This window comes from Caretta caretta, chromosome 27, assembly GCF_965140235.1.
Source record: "Caretta caretta isolate rCarCar2 chromosome 27, rCarCar1.hap1, whole genome shotgun sequence".
NCBI classification, from domain to species: Eukaryota; Metazoa; Chordata; order Testudines; family Cheloniidae; genus Caretta; species Caretta caretta.
This window is the reverse complement of record NC_134232.1, coordinates 16,532,022-16,554,575: the sequence shown is the minus strand read 5'-3', so window position 1 is coordinate 16,554,575 and position 22,554 is coordinate 16,532,022. Positions and strand designations below refer to the sequence as shown.

The 22,554-nt window shown below is 41.7% G+C and overlaps 1 protein-coding gene across 1 annotated transcript; it reads left to right on the top strand.

Annotated features, from left to right (window-relative positions):
* The first annotated feature begins 251 nt into the window (after window positions 1–251).
* On the top strand, window positions 252–22,554 carry DUSP3 (dual specificity phosphatase 3). Its single transcript, XM_048830438.2, has 3 exons — window positions 252–576; window positions 11,001–11,227; window positions 17,176–22,554. Exons 1-3 carry the CDS (start codon window positions 455–457, stop codon window positions 17,379–17,381), a joined length of 555 nt encoding a protein of 184 aa, XP_048686395.1. The 5' UTR covers window positions 252–454; the 3' UTR covers window positions 17,382–22,554.

The following is a 22,554-nucleotide window of genomic DNA, read 5'->3' as shown; positions in this document are numbered from 1 at the left end:
CACACAGCGCCTCCCAGCCGGGGGACACAACGACACACACCGCCTCCCAGCCCGGCCACACAACGACTCACAAAGTTCCATGGGGCGGGCGGGGGCCCAGAGCTGGAGGCGAACTCGACACCTGCTGCCGGTTCCCGGGGCTGCGGTGCCCTGTCCGGGGGCTGAGGGGAGGGACGGACAGTGGGGCGCGATTCCCCCGGAGGAGGCGTCAGGATGGGGGGCAGCGGGACTCGGGGAGTAGCGGGGCAAGGAAAAATCACCCCCGCGGGGCGTGCAGCTTTCATGCTCAAAGTGACCCCTCTGTGCCCGGCTGCTGGGTGTTGCTGGCAGAACCAGCTGATCCCAGCCCCTCCTATCAGGCTCAGCCCAGCGCTCGTGGGGGGAGAGAAGCAAGGCCCTGCCTGGAGCTGCGGAGTAAGAGTGGGGGCTGCAAGGAGTGGCCTGCGATCTGGCCATGTCCGACTATCAGATCTCAGTGGAGGAGCTGAACGACCTGCTGGCTAACGGGAGCGGCTGCTACAGCCTCCCCAGCGCGCACAGCAACGAGGTGGCACCCCGCATCCACGTGGGGAACGCGTGAGTGCGGGGGAGGCTTTGGCGGGGGGGAGGCCCAGGCAGTGACTTCCCGAGCCAGCACAGCTGTGAACGGCTCCCACCGGCCTGATTTGAGGGCGGGGGCTGGGTGAGACGAGGGTATGGGGGAAGCTGGGTTGCTGGTGACCCAGGGAGTCTGGCTCCCGACTCCTAACTCAGTATCCGAATATTTGTGAGAACTTGGTTGGGGCCTAGGAGGTTGTGGGTAGTAAAGGTTTGTGGGTTAGGATTATGTGGCCCTGGACATCCATGGTTCCTAGGTTGCAGTTAGGGGAGTGTGCGTGTGTGTATTCCGAGCTGTAGGGCCCTATGGTGTTTGCTAAAGGGTTTTGGTGGTCCCCTGAAGTCCCAGAACTGAGGGATATTAAAATAAAAGCTGTCAAAGCTAATTCAAGAGTGGGCTAAAAATGGATGAGAAATCTTGCTGGCTAGGCTCTGACCTGAATGTGACTGTGTCCACACTAGCCTTCCCCCTGTGTAGCTGTCCTGGGGGTTGCAGTCCAAGTTCTACAGTCCTATGCTCCACAATAGACACTCCACAGAAATGGGAGGAAATATTCAAGAAAATGTGTTGTTTGCCCAGGAGATGGCTTTTTGCTTTTTTTTTTTTTTTTTAAATTCTCTCAACTGCTTGGAGGTGGGTTAGGATGCCAACAACATTCTCCACCCTGGCTGGCAAAATGCCTGGGGCTGTTCCTGTTCTCAATTGTAAGGTATTTACATTCACTCCATCCAAACAGTGGGTTCTATTCTCTGCTCTGCTTCTGACCTTCTGAGAGACCTTGGGCAAGTCACTACGTTGCTCTGTGCCTTGGCTTCCCATCTCAAACTTTGTCTTGTCTGTTTAGACTTAAGATTTTGGGGGAGTGGACTGTCTCTTTATAGCAAAAGGTGGGTCTGTAGGCGCTAACGTAATACAAATAAAAATAAAACTAGGACCTCCACCTTTATCCTAAACACACAATAAGCTCTGCCTTGGTCCATAAGAACATAAGAATGGCCATACTGTATCAGACCAATGGTCCATCTAGCCCACTATCCTGTGTTCCGACAGTGGCCAGTGGCAGATGCTCCAGAGGGAATGAACAGAACAGGGCAATTTCAAGTGCCCCATCTGCTGTTGTCCAGTCCTAGCTTCTAGCCATCGGAGGCTTTGGAACACCCAGAAAATGGGGTTGTGTCCCTGCCCATCTTAGCTAATAGCCATTGATGGACCTATCCTCCACAAATTTATCTAATTCTTTTTTTTAACCTACTTACATTTTTGGCCTTCACATCATCCCATAGCAGTTTGTTCCATGGCTTGACTGTGCGGTATGTGAAATACTTACGTATGCTGGTTTTTAAAACTGCTGCCTATTAATTTCATAGGGTGCCCCCTGGTTCTTTTGTTATGTGAAGGGAGTAAATAACACTTTTTCTTCACACCATTCATAATTTTATACACCTTTAACATCACATCTTAGTTGTCTCTTTTGTAAGATGAACAGTCTAAGTCTTTTTAATCTCTTCTAATACGGAAGCTGTTCCATACCTGTAAGTTTTTTTGCCCTTCTCTGTTCTTTTTCCAATATTAATATATCTTTTTTGAGATGGGGCAGTATTCAAGCTGTGGACATACCATAGATTTATATTGTGATACTATGATATTTTCTGTCTTATTATAGAATCATAGAATTTTAGGGTTGGAAGGGACCTCAGGAGGTCATCTAGTCCAACAGCCTGCTCAAAGCAGGACCAATCCCTAACAAAATCATCCCAGCCAGGGCTTTGCGAAGCCTGACCTTAAAAACCTCCAAGGAAGGAGATTTCACCACCTCCCTAGGTAACCCATTCCAGTGCTTCACCACCCTCCTAGTGAAAAAGTTCTTCCTAATATCCAACCTAAACCTCCCCCACTGCAATTTGAGACTATTACTCCTCATTCTGTCATCTGGTACCACTGAGAACAGTCTAGAGCCATCCTCTTTGGAACCCCCTTTCAGGTAGTTGAAAGCAGCTATCAAATCCCCCCTCATTCTTCTCTTCTGCAGACTAAATAATCCCAGTTCCTTCAGCCTCTTCTCATAAATCATGTGCTCCAGCCCCCTAATCATTTTTGTTGCCCTTTCCTGGACTCTTTCCAATTTTTCCACATCCTTCTTATAGCGTGGGGCCCAAAACTGGACACAGTATTCCAGATGAGGCCTTACCCAATGCCAAATAGAGGGGAATTATCACATCCCTCGATCTGCTGGCAATGCTCCTACTTATACAGCCCAAAATGCCATTAGCCTTCTTGGCAACAAGGGCACACTGTTGACTCATATCCAGCTTCTCGTCCACTGTAACCCCTAGGTCCTTTTCTGCGGAACTGCTGCCTAGCTGCTCAGTCCCTAGTCTGTAGCGGTGCATGGGATTCTTCTGTCCTAAGTGCAGGACTCTGCACTTGTCCTTGTTGAACCTCATCAGATTACTTTAGGCCTAATCCTCTAATTTGTCTAGGTCCCTCTGTATCCTGCCCCTACCTTCCACTGTATCTACCACTCCTCCCAGTTTAGTGTCATCTGCAAACTTGCTAAGGGTGCAATCCACGCCATCCTTCAGATCGGTAAAGAAGATATTGAACAAAACCGGCCACAGGACCAACCCTTGGGGCACTCCGCTTGGTTATCTTATCTTATCAGATCATCAGGTGTGTAGAAGGTGTATGAACAGTGTCCCACAACAGTAGCAAGGACTCCACAGGATAGAGCAACAGTTTGGTATAAATCCACTCTACAATCTAATTTCCTGTGTTATGTTGGCCTCTAGGGCCTGTTGCAAAAGAACATACGTCTTCCCTTTGGTGTGTGGGACAGGAGAATCATGTTTTGGCAGGCTGGTAAGAGCCTAGTTGTTGTAGCAGTGTAAGTTCCAGGATATTACAGAGACAAGATGAGTGAGGTAATATCTTGGACCAACGTCTGTTAGCGAGAGAGACAAGCTTTTGAGCTACACAGAGCCCTTCTTCAGGTCTGGAAAGGTACTCAGGCCAGGTCTGCGCTACAGACCTATGTTGGTGTAACGACGTTGCTCATGGGTGTGAAATCCATGCCTTGAGCAATGCACCACATAGACAGCACTATGTCGATGGGCTGACATAGCTACTGTGGCTTGTGGTGGTGGTTTTACAGAATGGCTAAATGAGTGATCTTACAGTGGTGCAGCTGCATCAGAACAGCTGGGCCACTGTAAGCTCGCTAGTGTAGACATGGCTTAAAGGGCTAGCAGCTGCGCCACTGTAGCACTGTACATGAAGACAAGCCTTCAGAGTGTCACAGCTAAATACAAGATCAGACAGAATGAATGGTCCCATAGCACATACTCTAGGGGAAGTGACCCGTTAACACCCCTGTAGTCATAGAACAAAAAGGAGGGGGGTTAGGGGTTACAGATCGTTGAAATAAGCAATAAATCCAGTGTCTTTATTAAATGAAATATGGCTTATTTCAACAATTTGCAACCCACTAACTCCCCTTTCTTTTTATCCTTTGACTGCAGGGTGCTAACAGGCCACTTCACCTTGAATGGTCCTGTACTTTAGCATAAGTAGTTAGAATATGTGCTGTTTGATCTTGTATTTGGCTGTGATACCCAGAGCCCTTTGCCAGACTGAAAAGCTGAAAAGCTTGTCTCTCTTACCAACAGAAGTTGGTCCAGTAAAAGATACTACCTCACCCACCTTGTCTCTCTGGGAAGAGACTTAAAATGTAAAATCTGTGCCGTATGTACACCTGGATTGGTGGATAGTGCTGATCAGAAATTTGTGGGGGGGCGGAGGGACTGAAGATACTTTCCCTTTAAATGGGGATTTCATAATTTCCATAGCAACATGTTGTGATTTCACAAAGCTAGGATTATGACTTCACTGCAGGTTCAAACAAAAGGTAATGGGAGGTTGAGGATGGCACAAGCCCTTATCCAAACACGTGAATCTTCACGGTAGAAATGGGGATTCTAGGAGTTAGTACAAGTTAATGACATTGCATTTGTACAGACATTCTCTTTTTTTAATGTCTGCCTTATCATTAAAGACTCTGTTCAAAATCCATTAAATCATTCAGCAAAGTAACTGTGGAGGACGATGGTATAGCGTGATTTCTGTGTAAGTTTTGTATTGCTCTTATGTGGCAGTACAGAATGTCAGAACGGTGTGAATGTGTTGACAAATGAAAACAGTTATTTATTCTGGTTGTGGAACTGAAAGGTCAGATCTCCAATTAATTTGATAAAATCTTTCCCCAAAGTAACTTTCTGTGTCTATTTAACTTATTAAATCAACCATAATAGCTCATACAAACTATGTCCTGCAAAAATGTTCTGTTATATGATTGTTCTAATTCTAACAATTCAGGTTGTATAGCAAGTCCATATGAAGAAATCTGGAGTCATATCTTACATTACAATAGAACCAGTTGAGTCTTCATTCTAACAAATGTAAAAAAAATCTAGCTAAGTGATGGTGCACTGATAGTCTGTGTGAATTGAGATGGGTTGAATGGTTCACGTCTTGCTTTTGGCCCTCATGTAATCCTTGTCTCTGATGCCTCCTGAGTTGTTGTCAAAAGCACTTTGCAAACGTTGCAGCAAGATAGTGCTGGACAGCAGTACGGCAAATGTTCTCCCAAGGAGAATGAAGTGACTTGATTATTTGCTCTGACACTGAAGCATCAACCCTGATCTGGATGGATCACTTCCTTCTTGGGATAGAGCGCCTGATTTATCACTGCCCAGTGGAAGCACTTAAAAAAAATTTTTTTCCTAGAGCAGACACGTCCCTGCAGGGTTTCAGACACAGGGAAATCACAAGCCCAGTGAGTGGCATGTAGGCAACAGGATTCAAACAGATGGATGAAAATATCTAGCTGGATTCAGAATAAACTTTTGATTGAAACCTACTGGACTAGTTCACATCGTGGTATGTCTGTTTTTTCTTGTGAATGAATCATCCAAAGCTAAAAATGGGAGTGGTGTTAGAATATTCAGGGATCTCACTTAGCTCAGAAATTCAGAAAGGTGAGATTAAATTGGAACATAGACAATGCAATATGAACAGTCCCTCTGTTGTGTGACTTAGTGCCAAAGCACTACATTTTCCATATAATATGGAGTCTTGTAACCTGACCTGAACCCAGCAAATTTTGGGTTCAGGTCTGGTTGGGTCTGAAAACAACCCACCACTCACTGGCTTGGGTCAGGTAATCTCTGATGACCTCCTTCTGCCTGCCGGCTCTGTGTGGTGGCAGCTGCTTGCCCCACTCCTGCGGGCCACCACCTCTTTGCTGCACTGTGGTGTGAGTGTGAGTGGGCTGACGAGTAGCAGTGTCATTCCCTCTGCAGCACACACAGTCCAGTGCGGTGGCGGTGGCCAGCTGGAGGGGTCACACATCTGTGGCTGTACTGACTTCATGGGCATGAGGTGGCCGGAGACAGATCACAGGCATGGGAGCAGAAAGCCTTTACCAGACCAAGTGGCAGTGGTAATACAGGTTCGGGGGGAAGTGTCGAGCTGGGCTTGGGCTGGGTCTGAAAATGAGATGACTAACGCTCTCGGGCTTGGGTCATGTTTGGATGGGCTGTGGGTCTAGTTGAGTTCAGGTCAGGCTTTAAAATTAGGCCTGAACAGACCTCGCATATAATAGATGAAGGAAATAATTGATGAAAACACAAAGATAAAACAAAAAGAAAAGGAGTACTTGTGGCACCTTAGAGACTAACCAATTTATTTGAGCATGAGCTTTCGTGAGCTACAGCTCACTTCATCGGATGCATACCGTGGAAACTGCAGCAGACTTTATATATACACAGAGAATATGAAACAATACCTCCTCCCACCCCACTGTCCTGCTGGTAATAGTAATATTCTCTGTGTATATATAAAGTCTGCTGCAGTTTCCACGGTATGCATCCGATGAAGTGAGCTGTAGCTCACGAAAGCTCATGCTCAAATAAATTGGTTAGTCTCTAAGGTGCCACAAGTACTCCTTTTCTTTTTGCGAATACAGACTAACACGGCTGTTACTCTGAAAGATAAAACAGCGAAGGATAATAACTGAAAAGCATATTCAGACAGTCCTAACCATTCAGAGAGGACCAGTTCCTCAAAACAGAGGTTCAAAACAAAGGGTAAACACTATTGCACAGGTTTCTGACCAGTACAATTATATATTTTTCAGATAATAAGTCAGCAGAATAATTCAAAATACAGCATGAAATCTAAACCAGCTTCTGTGATTACAGAATTTTTCTAGATCATCCTCAGTCTACCGAACAAATTTCAACATTTTCCTCGTGTTAACACTGTTTTGAATTGCATCTCCAGGAGGTACTTCACAGAAAATAATTGTTTCTGACTAGTACCAATGAATCATAAATTCCTATCTGAATAGCATTAAAAAAGAACAGGATATGTTTAAGGCTTTCCCAATGCATGTATTAATGTCTAAGAGCCAGATCTCCTGTATCTTAGGGCTACAGGATATTAATGTGGATGTGATTAGAGCCCTGCATCTGTCCAAACCTGCAAACATGGTCCGCGGATGGATATAAAGCAGATATCCGCAGATTTTCAGGGCTCTAGATGTGAGGGGTTTTTTTTTATTTACAGTGAGCTGCAGTCGATAATCTTAATACACAATTCTCAAATGTGTCCAAAGCATTTTAAAGAATAATATGCTCAGAGTCAGGCTGGGAGCAGACACTGATGTTCTGGCATAGAAAAGTAAATGTACAGAACGCTCTTCAGCCTATTGGTTTGTGTGTTTGCATTTCCCCCTCATCTGGCCCTGTGCTGACATGGACCATTTATCTTTTTTTTTTTTTTTTTTTTCCCTTTTTTACTGCCGAAATCTGTGTCCTGTGAAAATTGCTGTTCTGTCAAAAAGCAAGCAAATCTTGCATATGTAACAGCATCACTTCTGCACTGCTGGCAGAGAAACAGTGTTGTATTTCAAACTGTGTTTTGGAAACCTATAAGCACCTCAAGCCACATCTCCAGAATATGTATTTGGTAACAAGAAAAGGAGTACTTGTGGCACCTTAGAGACTAACCAATTTATTTGAGCATGAGCTTTCGTGAGCTACAGCTCACTTCATCGGATGCTGTAGCTCACGAAAGCTCATGCTCAAATAAATTGGTTAGTCTCTAAGGTGCCACAAGTCCTCCTTTTCTTTTTGCGAATACAGACTAACACGGCTTTTACTCTGAAACCTGTCATTATTTGGTAACAAGATCTTGCTAAGGACGTCTGAGTCTGGTTCATGGTGCCCATCTGAGTAGGGGAATTTTAGAAAGTACTTGTTCCAACTGGAAGTACACTTCAGTTTATCCTGCATTTATTGTATATAGAAAGTGTATGTATTTGGGCCTGTCATCCCATGGCAATAGGCAGGCTAAGATAAATGAGTTGTTAATGGTTGCCCACTAATTATAGGGCAGAGTTAATCTTTTGTTGGTGTGTTGCTCACATGATTAAGCTGTTGGTAGAGGTGGTGAAAAGAAAATTGACGTGTATGAATATCCCAATAAGAATTGAGTTGTGCTGTCACTGGGGATACTGGTAGGCAGAATGGAGAAATTATTAGTGAATTCTGTCTTGTAGCAAGGCTTGGACTATAACTCTTTATTTGTTGGGTTGGCTGGCTGCATGAGTGATGTTGCATTACAGTCTTACTTAGGACTATTTACCATTAACTGCTGCCATATGTGCCTTTAGGACTTGAATTTTGTGGAAGGTAAAAGTGATCTATGGTAGGAAGAAAGACACACTCAGGTAACAGCTATTGTAATATTACAGGGCCAGAATGGGGAGAGTTCTATATTCAGAGCAGATAAGATTCCATGAGCTTCTTAGGGGAAAAGAAGCTGATCCTGCTTTCCTTTCCCAGAGACCATCTCCTTGCTCTGTTTCTCAGGAGCCAATGTTTGAAGGCAATACAATGAAACTGAAATGTAGGAAGTGGGATTTTCTGGGACTGTTTGAAAATGGATTTATTTGTTCTACAATAAGCAGAGGCCAAGCTTTGCTCTGTGCTTCCACTAAGTGTACTGATAAGAACCTTAGGTATAACTCTCAAACTCATTTACTGTGTAAGGATTAGAGACCAGCCTCTAGTGTTATTGATAACCTAGTCTGTGGTTCTCAGACACAGGAGTTCCTAATGTCCTTAAAGCTCTCTTATTCCTTCAAAACCCAAAGGACTTCCATCAGTACAAATGTCAGGTATGAGAAGAAAGGACAAGGCATACACTACAGAATGAACATTTTTTCTTTTGGCCTTGTTTTTATAGCATTTACTATTCTGTTCCAAGCAGAATTCCCCTGGCATTGAGGCTTATCCCCTGGCACAGCTGTTATCCTGCCAGACAGAAAATTAGCCAACTTTTGTTTGGCTAATAGATGAAAGTCTTTAAAATGATATGGCCCATTGCCATGATTATTGGGTACATATGGCAGAACATGTAGAAAATTTGCTCACACATGAGGATTCATCTGCAATGTGCACTCATTGAAAAAGGGGAACAGTCACAGGGGAAAAGGATAAGGTTTATATGTTCATTATCTAACATTTTATTATGTGGTAACTGTGAACTAATTTCTGGGGAACCTCAAAATCCAGAGTGTGGGTTCAGTTTGGGTACAGTTTACTAATTCAGATTTTATTTATCTATTTAGATTTCTAATAAAAAGGCGTCCACCTAAAAGCTGTGGGCACCTTGCCAGAACTTAGAAATCCATCCAAAAATATACTGCACATATGTTTATCTAAAGCTCAACCACTATTAAAACCTCTTGTGTCTGCTAAATGGGGCCAGGGCTCTTGAGAAAAGCAGCTTTCCCATGAGATTTGTGCTTCCAGACCCAGCTAGAAACATGGTGAAAGCTGATTTTTCACCATAGTTCAGCTCTTCTGGTTCCAGTCCTGGATGAGACTTCTGAAAAATGAATGTACACAAATGGGGCTGGTGAGTAGGGGAGTTCTCTGAAAGGTTCAGAACCCTGAAAGTTTGGTTTGATTTTGTTTCCAAAAGCAGGTGAAGATTTGGGATGGAGGATGTTGGTGGTTTCTGTTTCCCTTTGAACTACTTTGCCTATCCCTAATATAAATTCTAATGCAGAGAGTAGGGCACTGTCATGATAGATTCATGGTCGCTCGTGTTGCTATGCAGATGGGCTTTTGCCATTTGTACCAGCTGGAGTTTTTTTAGGTCATGTGTCTTCATTCCTACATTTAATGCATTGTGATAATCAAGCTTGGAGGGCATGAACACATGTATCATCATGCCCAGGTCTGTACCCGACACGAGGGGTGCAGTCTTCTGGCCAGTTGCAGATGGAAATGTTTTTTTGTTTTGGGGGTTGTTGGGGTTTTTGTTTTTTTTGGCCACCATGTGTTTTTTGGTATCTGATAGAACTGAGGAATCTGAAGGGACCTATAAGCTGTGGACCGACTTTTACAGTGTATGGACAATGAGGCAAATACTTCAAAATGTTTCCATTTTCCTAAAATTATAGCCTCCCTTTTGCTTGGGTTCATCTTTTGCCAGATGCTGATTTCAGCTGAGACTGAGAGCGGGGAGCTGGCTGTATAATCCTGGCACTGCAGCACGTGTTGTCACATCAGCTCTCAGTAGCTTCATTATATTGAATAATATGGAGCAAAGGGTTGAACCTTTTGTGTGTGAACAGGCTAAAAATATGATAAACTTTTGAGACAAAAATCTGTAGGAGACTCGCTGGTGAGTGCAGAGTGTTGAGTAACTATCACCAGATAGTAGCAATATCCTTGAGAACTTGTGGAGGATGGGAAAGGGCAATATGGTACCTATCTATAAAATAGGGGAATACGGGCAACCCAGGGAATTATAGACCAGTCAGTTTAATTTCGGTATCTGGAAAAATAATGGAGCAAATAATCAAACAATCAATTTGTAAGCACCTAGAAGATAAAAAGGTGATAAGAGTCCATGTGTTATAAAGAGGGGAGTGATAAATTAATTCTCCTTAACCACTGAGGACAGGACAAGAAGTAATCTTAAATTTAGCAAGGGAAGTTTAGATTAGACATTAGGAAAAACTTCCTAACTGTAAGAGTAGTTAAGCACTGGAACAAATTACAAAGGGAGGTTGTTTAACCTGTTCTTAAAAATTTCCAATGATGGAGATTCCACAAACACCTGTCGGGGATGGTCTAGTTAATACTGAGCCCTGCTTCAGTGCAGGGGACTGAACTAAATGACCCATTCAGTCCTACGTTTCTATGATTCTGTGGACAGCAGGGGGCTTTGTTATAGATTCTGAGGGCACTTGAAAATACTGAGAGTTTGGCCTCTGATTATGTGATTTGCTGAGCCCCAATTTTTCTTGATACTTGTTACTTTCCAGGTTCATAGCCAAGAATATCATGAGACTGCAGCGCCTGGGCATCACCCACATCCTGAACGCAGCTGAGGGGAAATCCTTCATGCATGTGAACACTAATGCAGAGTTCTACGAAGGCACAGGCATCACCTACCATGGCATTAAAGCTAATGATACCCAAGAATTTAACCTCAGTCGCTATTTTGAGGAGGCAGCTGACTTTATTGACAGTGCGCTGTCCCAGAAGGATGGTAAGGTATCTCCAAGAGTCTCTCTGCCCTGTTTTCTAGCCAGTATGTGAATTTACTGGCCATTTGTTTCATTGTTTAAAATATTCCTTTTTTCTTTCCTCAGTTTTTCAGTAGAACAGAAACCAAAGCATTCAGATTAGGATTTAGACCTCTTGGTGAGGAGTTTAGGGCACTTGAATATACAATGAAGAATTTGCTCTCTATGAACAGAGCCCCGCAATGTATGAAACAATGGAAAACTGCCACAACAGTGGGTGATTTGGGGAGAGTAAAACAGCTAGGGCATCTTAGCAATGAAAGTGTAAAGGAAAATAATATTGGAAATGCTGTGCTAGGAAGAGAGGCTTTAATATTTCCTGAACATATTAGTGGATCAGAATGGAAAATCTGGAAAGTAATGCAGGACCCAAACACTAATTCAAGACAGTAAAAATCATAAATCAGAGTCAGGATGAACATTGCAAAATGCAACACTCAAGTCATAAGCTAATATTAGAGATGCAGATTAAATGCAAATAACACATGCAAGAGTGGATAATTTCTTAGCATAGGGCAGAGGTAGTCAATATGTAGACTGCAGGCCAAATCTTGACCACAAGATGTTTTGGAACGGACTGCAAAATCTTTTTATTTACTTGTTATCATTATTGTTGTTATTTTTATATTCTTTTCTCTGGAGTCTGGACATTGAGTATACCTTGACCAAGAAATTTGGATCTTGACAAAAAATAATTGATTACCCCGGCTTAAGCCTTAGGCACCTATGTATTTTTGAAAATCCCACTAGGAATCTAAATATCTTTAAATACCTGCCCCCTATTGTTTGTGAATTGTTAAAAACCCACTCTCTCCTTGGTTAGGAGCTCACTTACCTATTTCTAGATCTTTTCTTCTTCCTGGTAGCAGGGGTAGTGGGCATATTATATTTTATATGTTTCAGAGTAACAGCCGTGTTAGTCTGTATTCGCAAAAAGAAAAGGAGTACTTGTGGCACCTTAGAGACTAACCAATTTATTTGAGCATGAGCTTTCGTGAGCTACAGCTGCTGTAGCTCACGAAAGCTCATGCTCAAATAAATTGGTTAGTCTCTAAGGTGCCACAAGTACTCCTATTATATTTTATATGACTGTGAAGGAATTCTCCCTTTTTTAAAAAGGGTATTTTATTATTGCATCATAAGCTCCCATGCATCTGAACATGGCCTTTTCCTTATCCAATATCCTGACAGTGGGCATAAGTTTTCACACTCTTTAAACAAATACAGCTAAAGTCAGTTAAATTATGATCCACAGATTTCATCCACCAATCCATTCTGAGCAGCTGTTTCCTCTGTCAGCAGCTCTATTTGCAGAAGGCTCAGAGGGAATATCCTTGTTTTTCACCCCTCTGTTCTTTCCAGAAGCAAGGAATTCTAGGAATAAGATAATATCCCAAGCCCAGTGTATCAGCCCCCACCCCCTTTAGCCTCAGGAACTTGTTATGCCATGTGTTCACTCTTCTGTCCTGGACTGAGGGGTTTAAAATATGTTTTCACAAACCTTTCTTTGACCATGCACTGTATGATTGTTGCTTTGAAACAGAGCTTTATAAACACCGTCAGTGTATGGACAACCTCTTGAAAGAGTGTTTTGGGGGCAGCTCCTCTCCCATTCACATCATACAAAGCATCTCCTCTCCCATTTGTGGTCACATAACATCCCATGTGGCAGCAACAGCAGTTTCCTACATTGAATAGTGATATTAGGAAGGTATTCCATTTATTTTGCTGACTTCTGTGCAATAAAAGTTGTTGTTTTTTGAAAAAAGTTAATTCTGCTGTCTTCAGTGCTTTTCATTTAATCTCTTTCCCCCCTGCAAATTATGTTCTGTTTCCCGCAGCTGGAAATGAGAAGTCATACCAGCATTTTCCCAATTGGTTCCTTTCTCACAGATTAATTAACACTTTTCTACATTGAACAGCATTTACTATCTGCACCCCAGTCACCAAAAACAGGCAGACTTTTTAGGATTTGATTCATTGTTCCTCTGTTGTTTACTTGGTCATCTTTAGATGTAGCATGAATGCTCAGAAAGTAGGACAGAAGATAAGGACCAAAAACTCCAGTGCGAAGGCAGCAGGTTTTATGCATATTAGGGGAATCGCTGACATTTTTAGATATTTTAACACAACTGACTCAGTGCTGCTTCTTTCTCCTCTAGGGTCTCCTGTACATGCCCTTAGAATGCCCTGCTCATTGCTTTACTCATCATGGGGCCAGATGTGAAGTGAGATGTATCAATTTACTCTTTTATTCTTAGTGGGCTAAATTTGGAGATGGCATGTAGGATTGGGTGTAAATTACACAGTCTAAGATTCTGTAATATACACATGAGGGCGTGGTACAGAAGAAGGTATAAATTACACCAATTGAGATGGCCTCTAGACAGACATGAATTTGGGCCATCTGTACAATTTCCTCATCAGGAGAAGATTATAGACTTTACCAAGGCCCCAGTGCTTGTACAGAGGGCAGGGTTAATCTACTCTAGAGTTGAATGTGACAGTCCTTAGTATGAGTGAAATTGTAAGGGCATTAATTAATGTTTGTTCAGTGCTTTGAAGGTATAAAGCAAGTTGAGTGCTGAGTAATCCAAAAGAGTCTGCAGAAGGTATTGTAGTAACGCCAGAGTGTTTCTGAGCAAGAAGAAATGGTAACTGGGAATTGGTGTAGCAGCTTCTCAGATTAAACACTTCTTTGGGACTTTATTAAAGAGAGAGGGAAAGGGTGACACTTTTCCGTGCTGGTTCCAAACACTGTCACTGGTCAGAGGATCAGAACATAGATAAAAGATGTCTGGTTTGAATAAACAGACTGCTGCTTGATTAAAAGAAACAATCCATGAGTCATGAGATATTTAGCTCTGAGAACTCTCACTTCAGATGGATTATCTGGTTATGGTATGTGCCCCCTGGAATTTCTGCTGCACCAAATTATCTTAAACATTTTCAAATGGAAGTTCTGGTATAATATTAGATACCTTGCTGCTCCCCAGAGTCCCAGGAAAACTTGAGATAAGCTTAGCGATGCTGCAAAGCAAAGCTTGTAACATGGGCCTCCTCTATACTGAAAGCTTAGAAGTACAGAGTGCAGTAGGTCAGCTTGTGCTTCTCATCAACTCATTATTTCTACTTACTTCATATTTCTTCACATGCTCCCAATGACTTTCTCAGCCCACATCTGAACAGCTGAAGAGTCTTTTGCAGAGGGGGAGAGAGAACTCTTTCTAGGGAGTCCAGGGGGATCTGCCTTTGGCATATTTTTATTTTTTGGTAGGGGGTTAAGGGATTGACAGTTTACAGTTTGGTCAATCTGATGAATTCCAAAAGCAAGAATTTACCTCTTCCTAGTAGCTTTGTGAGCCAGAGAAACAGGCCTGCACCAGCAAGGAGAGTTTAGCAGGTTCAGGCAATTGGGGTGAACTGTAACAGAGGCACGGAAGTCCTGCTGCACCTGGTCAATTTGGATAGTGCTCACAGAAATGTGAATACCAGTGACAAAATGACTCTGAATGTTCAGTCATTTGTCAGTGCCTTTGTTAATTCTGATGGGGCTCCTTAAGTCTCAGGTGCTGTTAAGCAACTTCTGACCTACCAGTCTAGTTATTATCCAAAAACTAATAGATTTTTAACTAGGTTAAAGGTCCATTCCAGTTATTAAATGAATCCATTATTAAAATTATTTGTATTGTATGGTAGGGCAGGGAGTTAATTGGCTTCACCCCCCTTCCTTTTTCAGACAAGTCACTATCCACACCACAGATCTTACACCTGTGTCCCTGTTCCCTTCCTGCCCTTAGCCAAACATGATTCCAATTTCCTTACCCCCATTCCCTGTTCCCATTTCCCCCTTTAGCAAAACATGATTCCAATTTCCCCACCCCCATTCCCTGTTCCCATTTTCCCCCCCCACACACACACCCACTTCCTGATTGACTGCAGACTATATAGTAAAACTTAAGTTCTGCTTAGCTATACCTTAACCAATCATTTTCCTGAAATTTAACTAACCAATCCTAACATAGTGTAACATGATTATTTAACCAATTCTATCCCAACACCTTAATTAGTTTACACCCAGCAAAATTAATTATACAGCAGACAGAAACAATCACAGAACCAGACAGAGATTATACAGACAAGCAATAGCAAAGTGGGAACTATAATGACAAAACAATACAGAAGTGAGGATTTCACATCCCAGCTATTGATAAGTGAGTTCTTGCCAGACAGGATGCTATCAAACTATGTTTCCTTTTACATTTTCTAGGCACTTCCCTTTCTCTGGAGGTGATAGGCACTATCAGGACAGGATTGTAGTCTCTAAGGTGCCACAAGTACTCCTTTTCTTTTTGCGAATACAGACTAACACGGCTGCTACTCTGAAACCTATCCTCTCTTTGGTTCCTGGAGGGATAGTGATAACTTTTCTCCAATACTGCAATGATGAGCAACGATGAAAAGGGAAGTGGCACCGAGTTCCAATAATAAATATTATAGACATAAAGGAGAGTGGTTAGGAGATCAGCCTTTAAATTAACACAAAGGTTGCAATGCTGATGTTCCTAAAAAATTCCCTCAAGGATCTCAATAGCCCAAGGCAAATATGCTAAGAGCCTTTTCTCTGCTGCAGTTCAAAGTAAACTGGCTTTCATGCATCCGATGAAGTGAGCTGTAGCTCACAAAAGCTTATGCTCAAATAAATTTCTTGGTCTCTAAAGTGCCACAAGTCCTCCTTTTCTTTATGAGAGAAATGTGTGATTCCTCTGTCCTCTTGCTTCTGCAATGGGTTTGTTTGGGTCAGCATCTCCCATCTCCCCTGTGTTTAGGGAGAGGGTCTGTCTTTAGAAACATGGGCCAGTGAGAAGCCACCTGAGAGCAAACCAGCTTGGGCCAGATTTCAAACAGGGAGAAGGGAGGTGATATTTTATTTAATTTCTTTTTGGTTATTTATCTACAGCACATTCCCCACAAATAGCTGGAGTAATAGCATTCAGAATCCTGTATCAGTCAGCTGGCTGCATTCTGTGTGCTCTTGGTGCAGGTATGTTTTGTAACTGGGTTCTGCTGGCTATTGGTGCTGCATAGTCAGCACCTTCATTTGTATCCTGTATGCTGAACAGGCAGCTTCTCTAAAATGAGAGTGCTTTCATGCTCATGGAAAAGGAGGACTTGTGGCACCTTAGAGACTAACCAATTTATTTGAGCATAAGCTTTCGTGAGCTACAGCTCACTTCATTGGATGCATGAAATAAATGTGTTAGTCTCTAAGGTGCCACAAGTCCTCCTTTTCTTTTTGTGAATACAGACTAACAGGGCTGCTACTCTGATACATGCTAATGTGACTTCAGAAGCAGAGATGTGGCAGTAGCAGGGGAAGGTGTAACTGAGGTAGAGACATAGGAAGTGCTAGGATTACAGCGTAAAGGATGTGTATCTTGTTTTGTGAAATGTTATATCCAAACAACAACTGAGTCTCTGTTTATACCATGCATCTGCAGCCTTGCATACTTTTAATTCTGTGTTTTTAATTTCTCTACCACATTGGTTCTTCTGCAGAAGATGAAGTTAGGGAGTCCTGCAGGCTGCTACCCTTATTCTAGACTGAAAGATTGCAGGAATTTAGCAAATGGAAGGAGTACAATTCCTCTCTCTTTGGAAACAAATATGGTATTTTCTGCTTTAATTTGTACAGGTGTTTATAATGTGTAATTGTTTTGCAGTCTGCTGGATGGTAACGTGGCTGCTAACAGAGACACAGTACCTGTCTTCTAGCTGAGACCATTCAAAATTCAGTCATTGGGTTGCTGAAGGACCAGTGTTACTCTGTTCATTCATCTTTCCATCAAAGGTGTTTCTGTAGTGCTTCCGAGTTATAATTTGTTGTTTTCTGTATGTTCTCCCTGTACAGGCCGGGTATTTGTGCATTGCCGTGAAGGCTACAGCCGCTCCCCGACACTGGTCATTGCTTATCTGATGCTTCGCCAGAACATGGAGGTCAAGTCCGCTGTGAGCGCTGTCCGGCAGAAGCGGGAGATTGGGCCCAATGATGGCTTCCTGAAACAGCTCTGCCAGCTCAATGAGAGATTAGTGAAGGAGGGCAAACTGAAGCCCTAAACTGAGGAGCTGCATTTTCTCAGAAGGGCTCTCCGAACTGTCAAAGGGTGCACGTTAGGTGCTTTAGATACCCAAAATCAAACGGCTAGGCTAGGTCATGTGGTGTGAGGGAGGCAGAGTCCCTTCTCCTTGTCTAGTGAAAGTATCTCCCACATGTCTGGGTCTGTCCTTTAAAATAGCACAAAGCTCCATCACTCCTAGGAGTTGTTGCACTAAAGAAAGCTCTTTAGAGGGATAACTCCAACAATGTATCAGCTGTCATCACATGTGTTTGTTTCAGAGCCCACTGGAGGTCCCATGACATAATGTGCTTCGCATTGACTTTGGATGTCATTTATTTAAGCTTCATGTTCTTGAATCCCATCCATGCAGCTCAGCCACATGGGTGCCCAAGAGCAGAAACGCACCTCCCTTCACTTGCTTTTAATTGAAGTACTGTATTTTTAAACGTGTATTTCACACACTCACAGGTGCCTAAAGTCTGCACTCTCCCCTATTAGTGTGTATAGCTTTGTGTGTGGTATGGATATATACAATACAGTATACATACAGGGCTTGAGTGTGGCAGTAAAGCCATCCAGAGTCTGATGTTAATACAAGTACCCTTGTAAATAGAGTTTGTATATCTGTTATTTGTGTTTATTATTAAGTAGAAACAAAAATGCTGTATTTTTTCATCTTAAAATTCAGAAGGAAAAGTAAAATATAGAGAGCCAGTATCAAAGGACAGAATTGAAAGTGAGGAGCAGAGAATGGGAGTGCTTAGGTATATTGATACTTGGTGTGGTATAAGAACCTGAACAGAAGACACACACAATATGAATTGGCTGCTCATGAGGGATTTAGGTGAATTTCAGGTTCTTTTTTTTTTTTTTTTTAACCTCACTATTATTTATATTGCCCCTGGAAAGCTTGAACCTGAAATCTTTCTCCTCACTGAAATGTTTTCCCTTCAAGAAGCACACATGCTGATTGCTTATTGTAAGTTGCCCATTGTAAAGGACAGCACATTCTGGCTTGAAGTAGGATTGCACTGTTTGTGTTTAAACAGAAATGAGCCCTGTTGTCCATCACATGGGCATGGCAAACATTTACTTCCAAGTGGTTGATATCTTTGGCCTCTCTTAGACACTGCCTCATTGAGTCACTGCAGTATCTGGAGAGGGAACTGCTTCGTTTACCATGTGTATGTTGGCTGAGTGTGCAAACATAACTTTAAAGACTAGCACAGTGCTGTACATGTACTCAGGGCCTCACCGGTGCACCCACAGAGTTGTTGGTAATGCTATCAGAACCCTGCACATACTTGTTCAGTTTTTCTGTGTGTTTTTATGTATTAACAGGAAAACCTCTTGTATTATTGATGCACAGAGTGCCCAGCACTAGGTTGTTCTTTTTATGTATTCGATTTTTTTAACCATGTGTTATTTTCTGATCTATTTTTATTTTAATATTTTTACACTGTTTGGTTTCAAGAAAGTTGTGGGTTGGGTCACTTGGCCTATAACTCCACATGTGACTTCTCTAGTCAAAAACAGGGCTTGCTTCAGTTTCTTTGCATAGGATAGGTATAGCCAAACAGATAGTCCAGCTAGCACCATACTGTGTCTCTGTCAGCAGCTAGTTCCAGATGCTTCCACAGAAAAATGGCCTCATAATGGATGATTATGGAACAATCAGCACATAGGGTAAGTATGTACTGAATTCCATCTACTGAATCCTGTGCATTTAGTGATTTGGCATTTGCCCTGAATTACAACCTTTATAGAATTTTATCATATCTAATGCATTTGGGGATACTTTTCACTATCAATATAAATGTCTGATTTTTTAAAAAACCTTGACTTCCATGTATTGTGGTAGTGAGTTCCACATGTTAATTATGTTTGTGTAAAAGTCTTTCCTGTTGATCAGATTTTTAAATCTATTGCCTTTTAATTTCCTTGGTTGCCCATTTTTCTGGTATTATGAAAGCTGGTGAATAGGAGCACCTACCTTATCTTTTCTACATTACTCATTCTCCATTTTGTATACTACAATCTTGTTTACAGATAAAGCTGTTTTTCTACTTGATGGAATAGAGCTTTTATCTCTTTACCTACATCAGTGTATTGCAAATATGAATCAAAATAATATAGAAAACACACTCTCTCTGTCTCTTTGGCTTTGATTTGGTATTTAGAAGCTAGGGCTCCAACCCAATGAGTGATCTAAAAAGAAATTATTATTAGGTATTAGATTTTTTTTATTCCACAGATGCTCCTGGATTGATCTGTTTAGTTAGTGGGAGTGTGATCAGAAACATCCAGGAAGGATCTCAGTATTTTTTGTTGGAATAGTAGAGTCCATCTGCTTTGTGGTGATGATAGGATTTGCACAGCTCTGTATTGTCTTAATGAACCACCTAAAAGCAGGTGGAGAGATTGCTGCTTGCTGTTGGCATATGATTAAAATGAACTGGAAATCAAGAAAGATATGAAAAATATCTCCATATTTTTCTTCTTTTATAGGACCTTTTCAGAGTTCATTTGCAGTGGTGTAATATCACTAATTTCAGTGGCATAACATCTGATTTACCCCATTGTAAATTGAGATCAGAACCAGGTCTTCAGTGTTCAAACTTGGCAGATGTGGTACCTGTTGAGGATGAATGACAGATGCCTGTGGGAAATGAATTAACCCAAAAGCAAGCTCTGAAACATTATATCCTATAGTGAGTTACTGAGTACTTTGATTCATACATAAAACTGATTCCTTGTTTCTTGTTCTGCTCATACTCTTGAAAAGTGTAAAAAGGGTAGCCGTGTTGGTCTGGATCTGTAACAGTGGCAAAGAGTCCTGTGGCACCTTATAGACTAACAGACGTATTGGAGCATAAGCTTTCGTGGGTGAATACGTCTCCAATACGTCTGTTAGCCTATAAGGTGCCGCAGGACTCTTTGCCACTTGAAAAGTATAGTTAAGAGTATAACTTGTGATGTCACATGTGCTCCTCCAGTCTTTCATCTGTTCTTCCAGTCTAAGCCCTTTAATGTTGCATAGTATTCTGCAGATTGAAGCTGTCTAAGAAGAGCTCTTAGTTCTAAATTTAATTCCATAATTATGTTACGCTTCTTAGTGCATCTCTTTGACTGTAGGTGCCAGATCTTATTAAAAGGGAAAAAATAGAGATTTCCTCCATCATAAGATGAAATTGACAAAGTACCAAAAAAAATACTGTGCCTTTTTACTGAAACTGGAGTGGAGCTGCCAGCTGCTGCTGTGTGTTCCTTACTGGTGTGACCATTGAGAAAGATATTTTTAAGCACAGAAGAGTAGGTAAGTAGTAACATGGTGCAGTACCAGTGATAAAACTCTTTTAGCTGTAACTAAGAATGCCTCTTCTGGATTTGTTGATAAAAGTTTTATCTCTAAATAACAGCACTTTGCTTTTTGTCAGAGTAGATAGAGTTAGAGCTTTGGAGAAGGGAGGATGTCTCTTCAGGATACAAACCTGTCACAGAGCAAGTAAATCTGCCATGCCAGATCCAAAATAACAAGAACAAAAGCAATTGCTTTTTGCTTTGCAGGAATGTTTTGGGTTTGTTTGGTTGTTTACTAAAAAAGCAACTCCAATAAGTACTGAGTCCTCTAAAATATTATCGTTGTTTGCAAAGACTGTTCTCATGCTTTAGACTGAACCAAAAATGTCCTAGCCATTTCACTACTACAGGGGCAGGGTTTATAATTTAGAGAAGAGTATGAGGTGTGGGACTTCAATAATCAGAAACCTTTTTGTACTTTTTTGTTGTCGTCATCCTTGGGCCATGCAACTAAGACACAGCTGTTTACAACAGAACTGCAACAGTTCTGCATGTTACACTACAGCAACATGTAGTACAGCCAGAAATTAGTTCATGAATGGGTGCTGTTGCAACTGTGTACGGTGAACAAGTGGTTTCCTGTAAATGGCAAACATTTTGCAAAACTAGTTCAGAATTTGAGAAGTAGGCTCTGAATGGAGGACTAGTAGCCAGTAACTACTGTGTTCCAATTCCATTTGGACTCATTGTATGACACTGGGCTGGTCACCTTTCTCCTATAAAATGGAAACAATACTTACCTACCTCACAGGGATGTTGAAGATTAATTAATGGTTAGAAAGTACTTTGAAGATTAAAAGCACTACATAAATGCTGAGTATTATGCAATCTTTGACTTGAAAATCTTCTGTCACATGTATGTTCCTTCTGACAAGAAGGAATCATTACAATAGGTGTGAGAGTGGCAATGCTTTATAGTCATTTAAATATTTACAATGAACTCTCTCTTGGTCAGGGCCAGTTAAAATCCCTGATGCAGGCGTGAGTACAAACAGCAGGAATTTTACTTTCTCCAGTTTCATTAAAATTAGTATTACTAGTTTGACTGCGCTAAAATAATTTTGTTCATGCATCCATGTCATGGGCTCTGCCAATGTGTAAAACTGAAAATAGAACAGACCTAGGTGGTAACTTCCATGCGTTTATTATTGGAAATTGGAAACCTCGTGTTCTGTGATATCCCAACCCTAAACATAAATGGGCAGCTTCTGCCCTACAGTGTTTTCTATGGGAATTTGGAATTGAAAGTCTAAAATGTAACTTTGAAGCTGTTAGTACCACCCACAAACTTCTAAAAAAAAATCCTGATCTATACCTATAGATCTAGCTAAATGGTACTGATCTATACAAACAGAACCTGCACTGGCTTTCTGTTGAATATCTCAGCTTTCTGTTTCCATCCAGTGGGATTAGCAATTGTACAGGTTTGTCAACGAGCCATTCTTGTCTCCTTTCGTGTACACTTTACGGCTCCTGTACTACTGGAGTTGGAAAACAGCTTTCTGTACAGGGTACTAGAGAGGAAAATGTACAGGGCACAAAGTTATGTAGCGAGCAGGTTCTTTTCCTCTATCTTGGTTGGAGCTCCTGGTGTTCAGTAAGAGGAGTTTTATTCCATTATGTGGGGATCACTCCAATTAGAAAAATCAAATGTACAATGCTCATGTTTTGTGATGTGACAAAATAAATTACCAGAGTTAAATTGTTTGTTCTGTACAGTGTGTTGTGGTGTTTTGCAAAAAAAAAAAAAAAAAACACCAACCCCAAATATGTTTGAGCAATGTGCAATAAAGTCTGTATGGTGCAGTTGG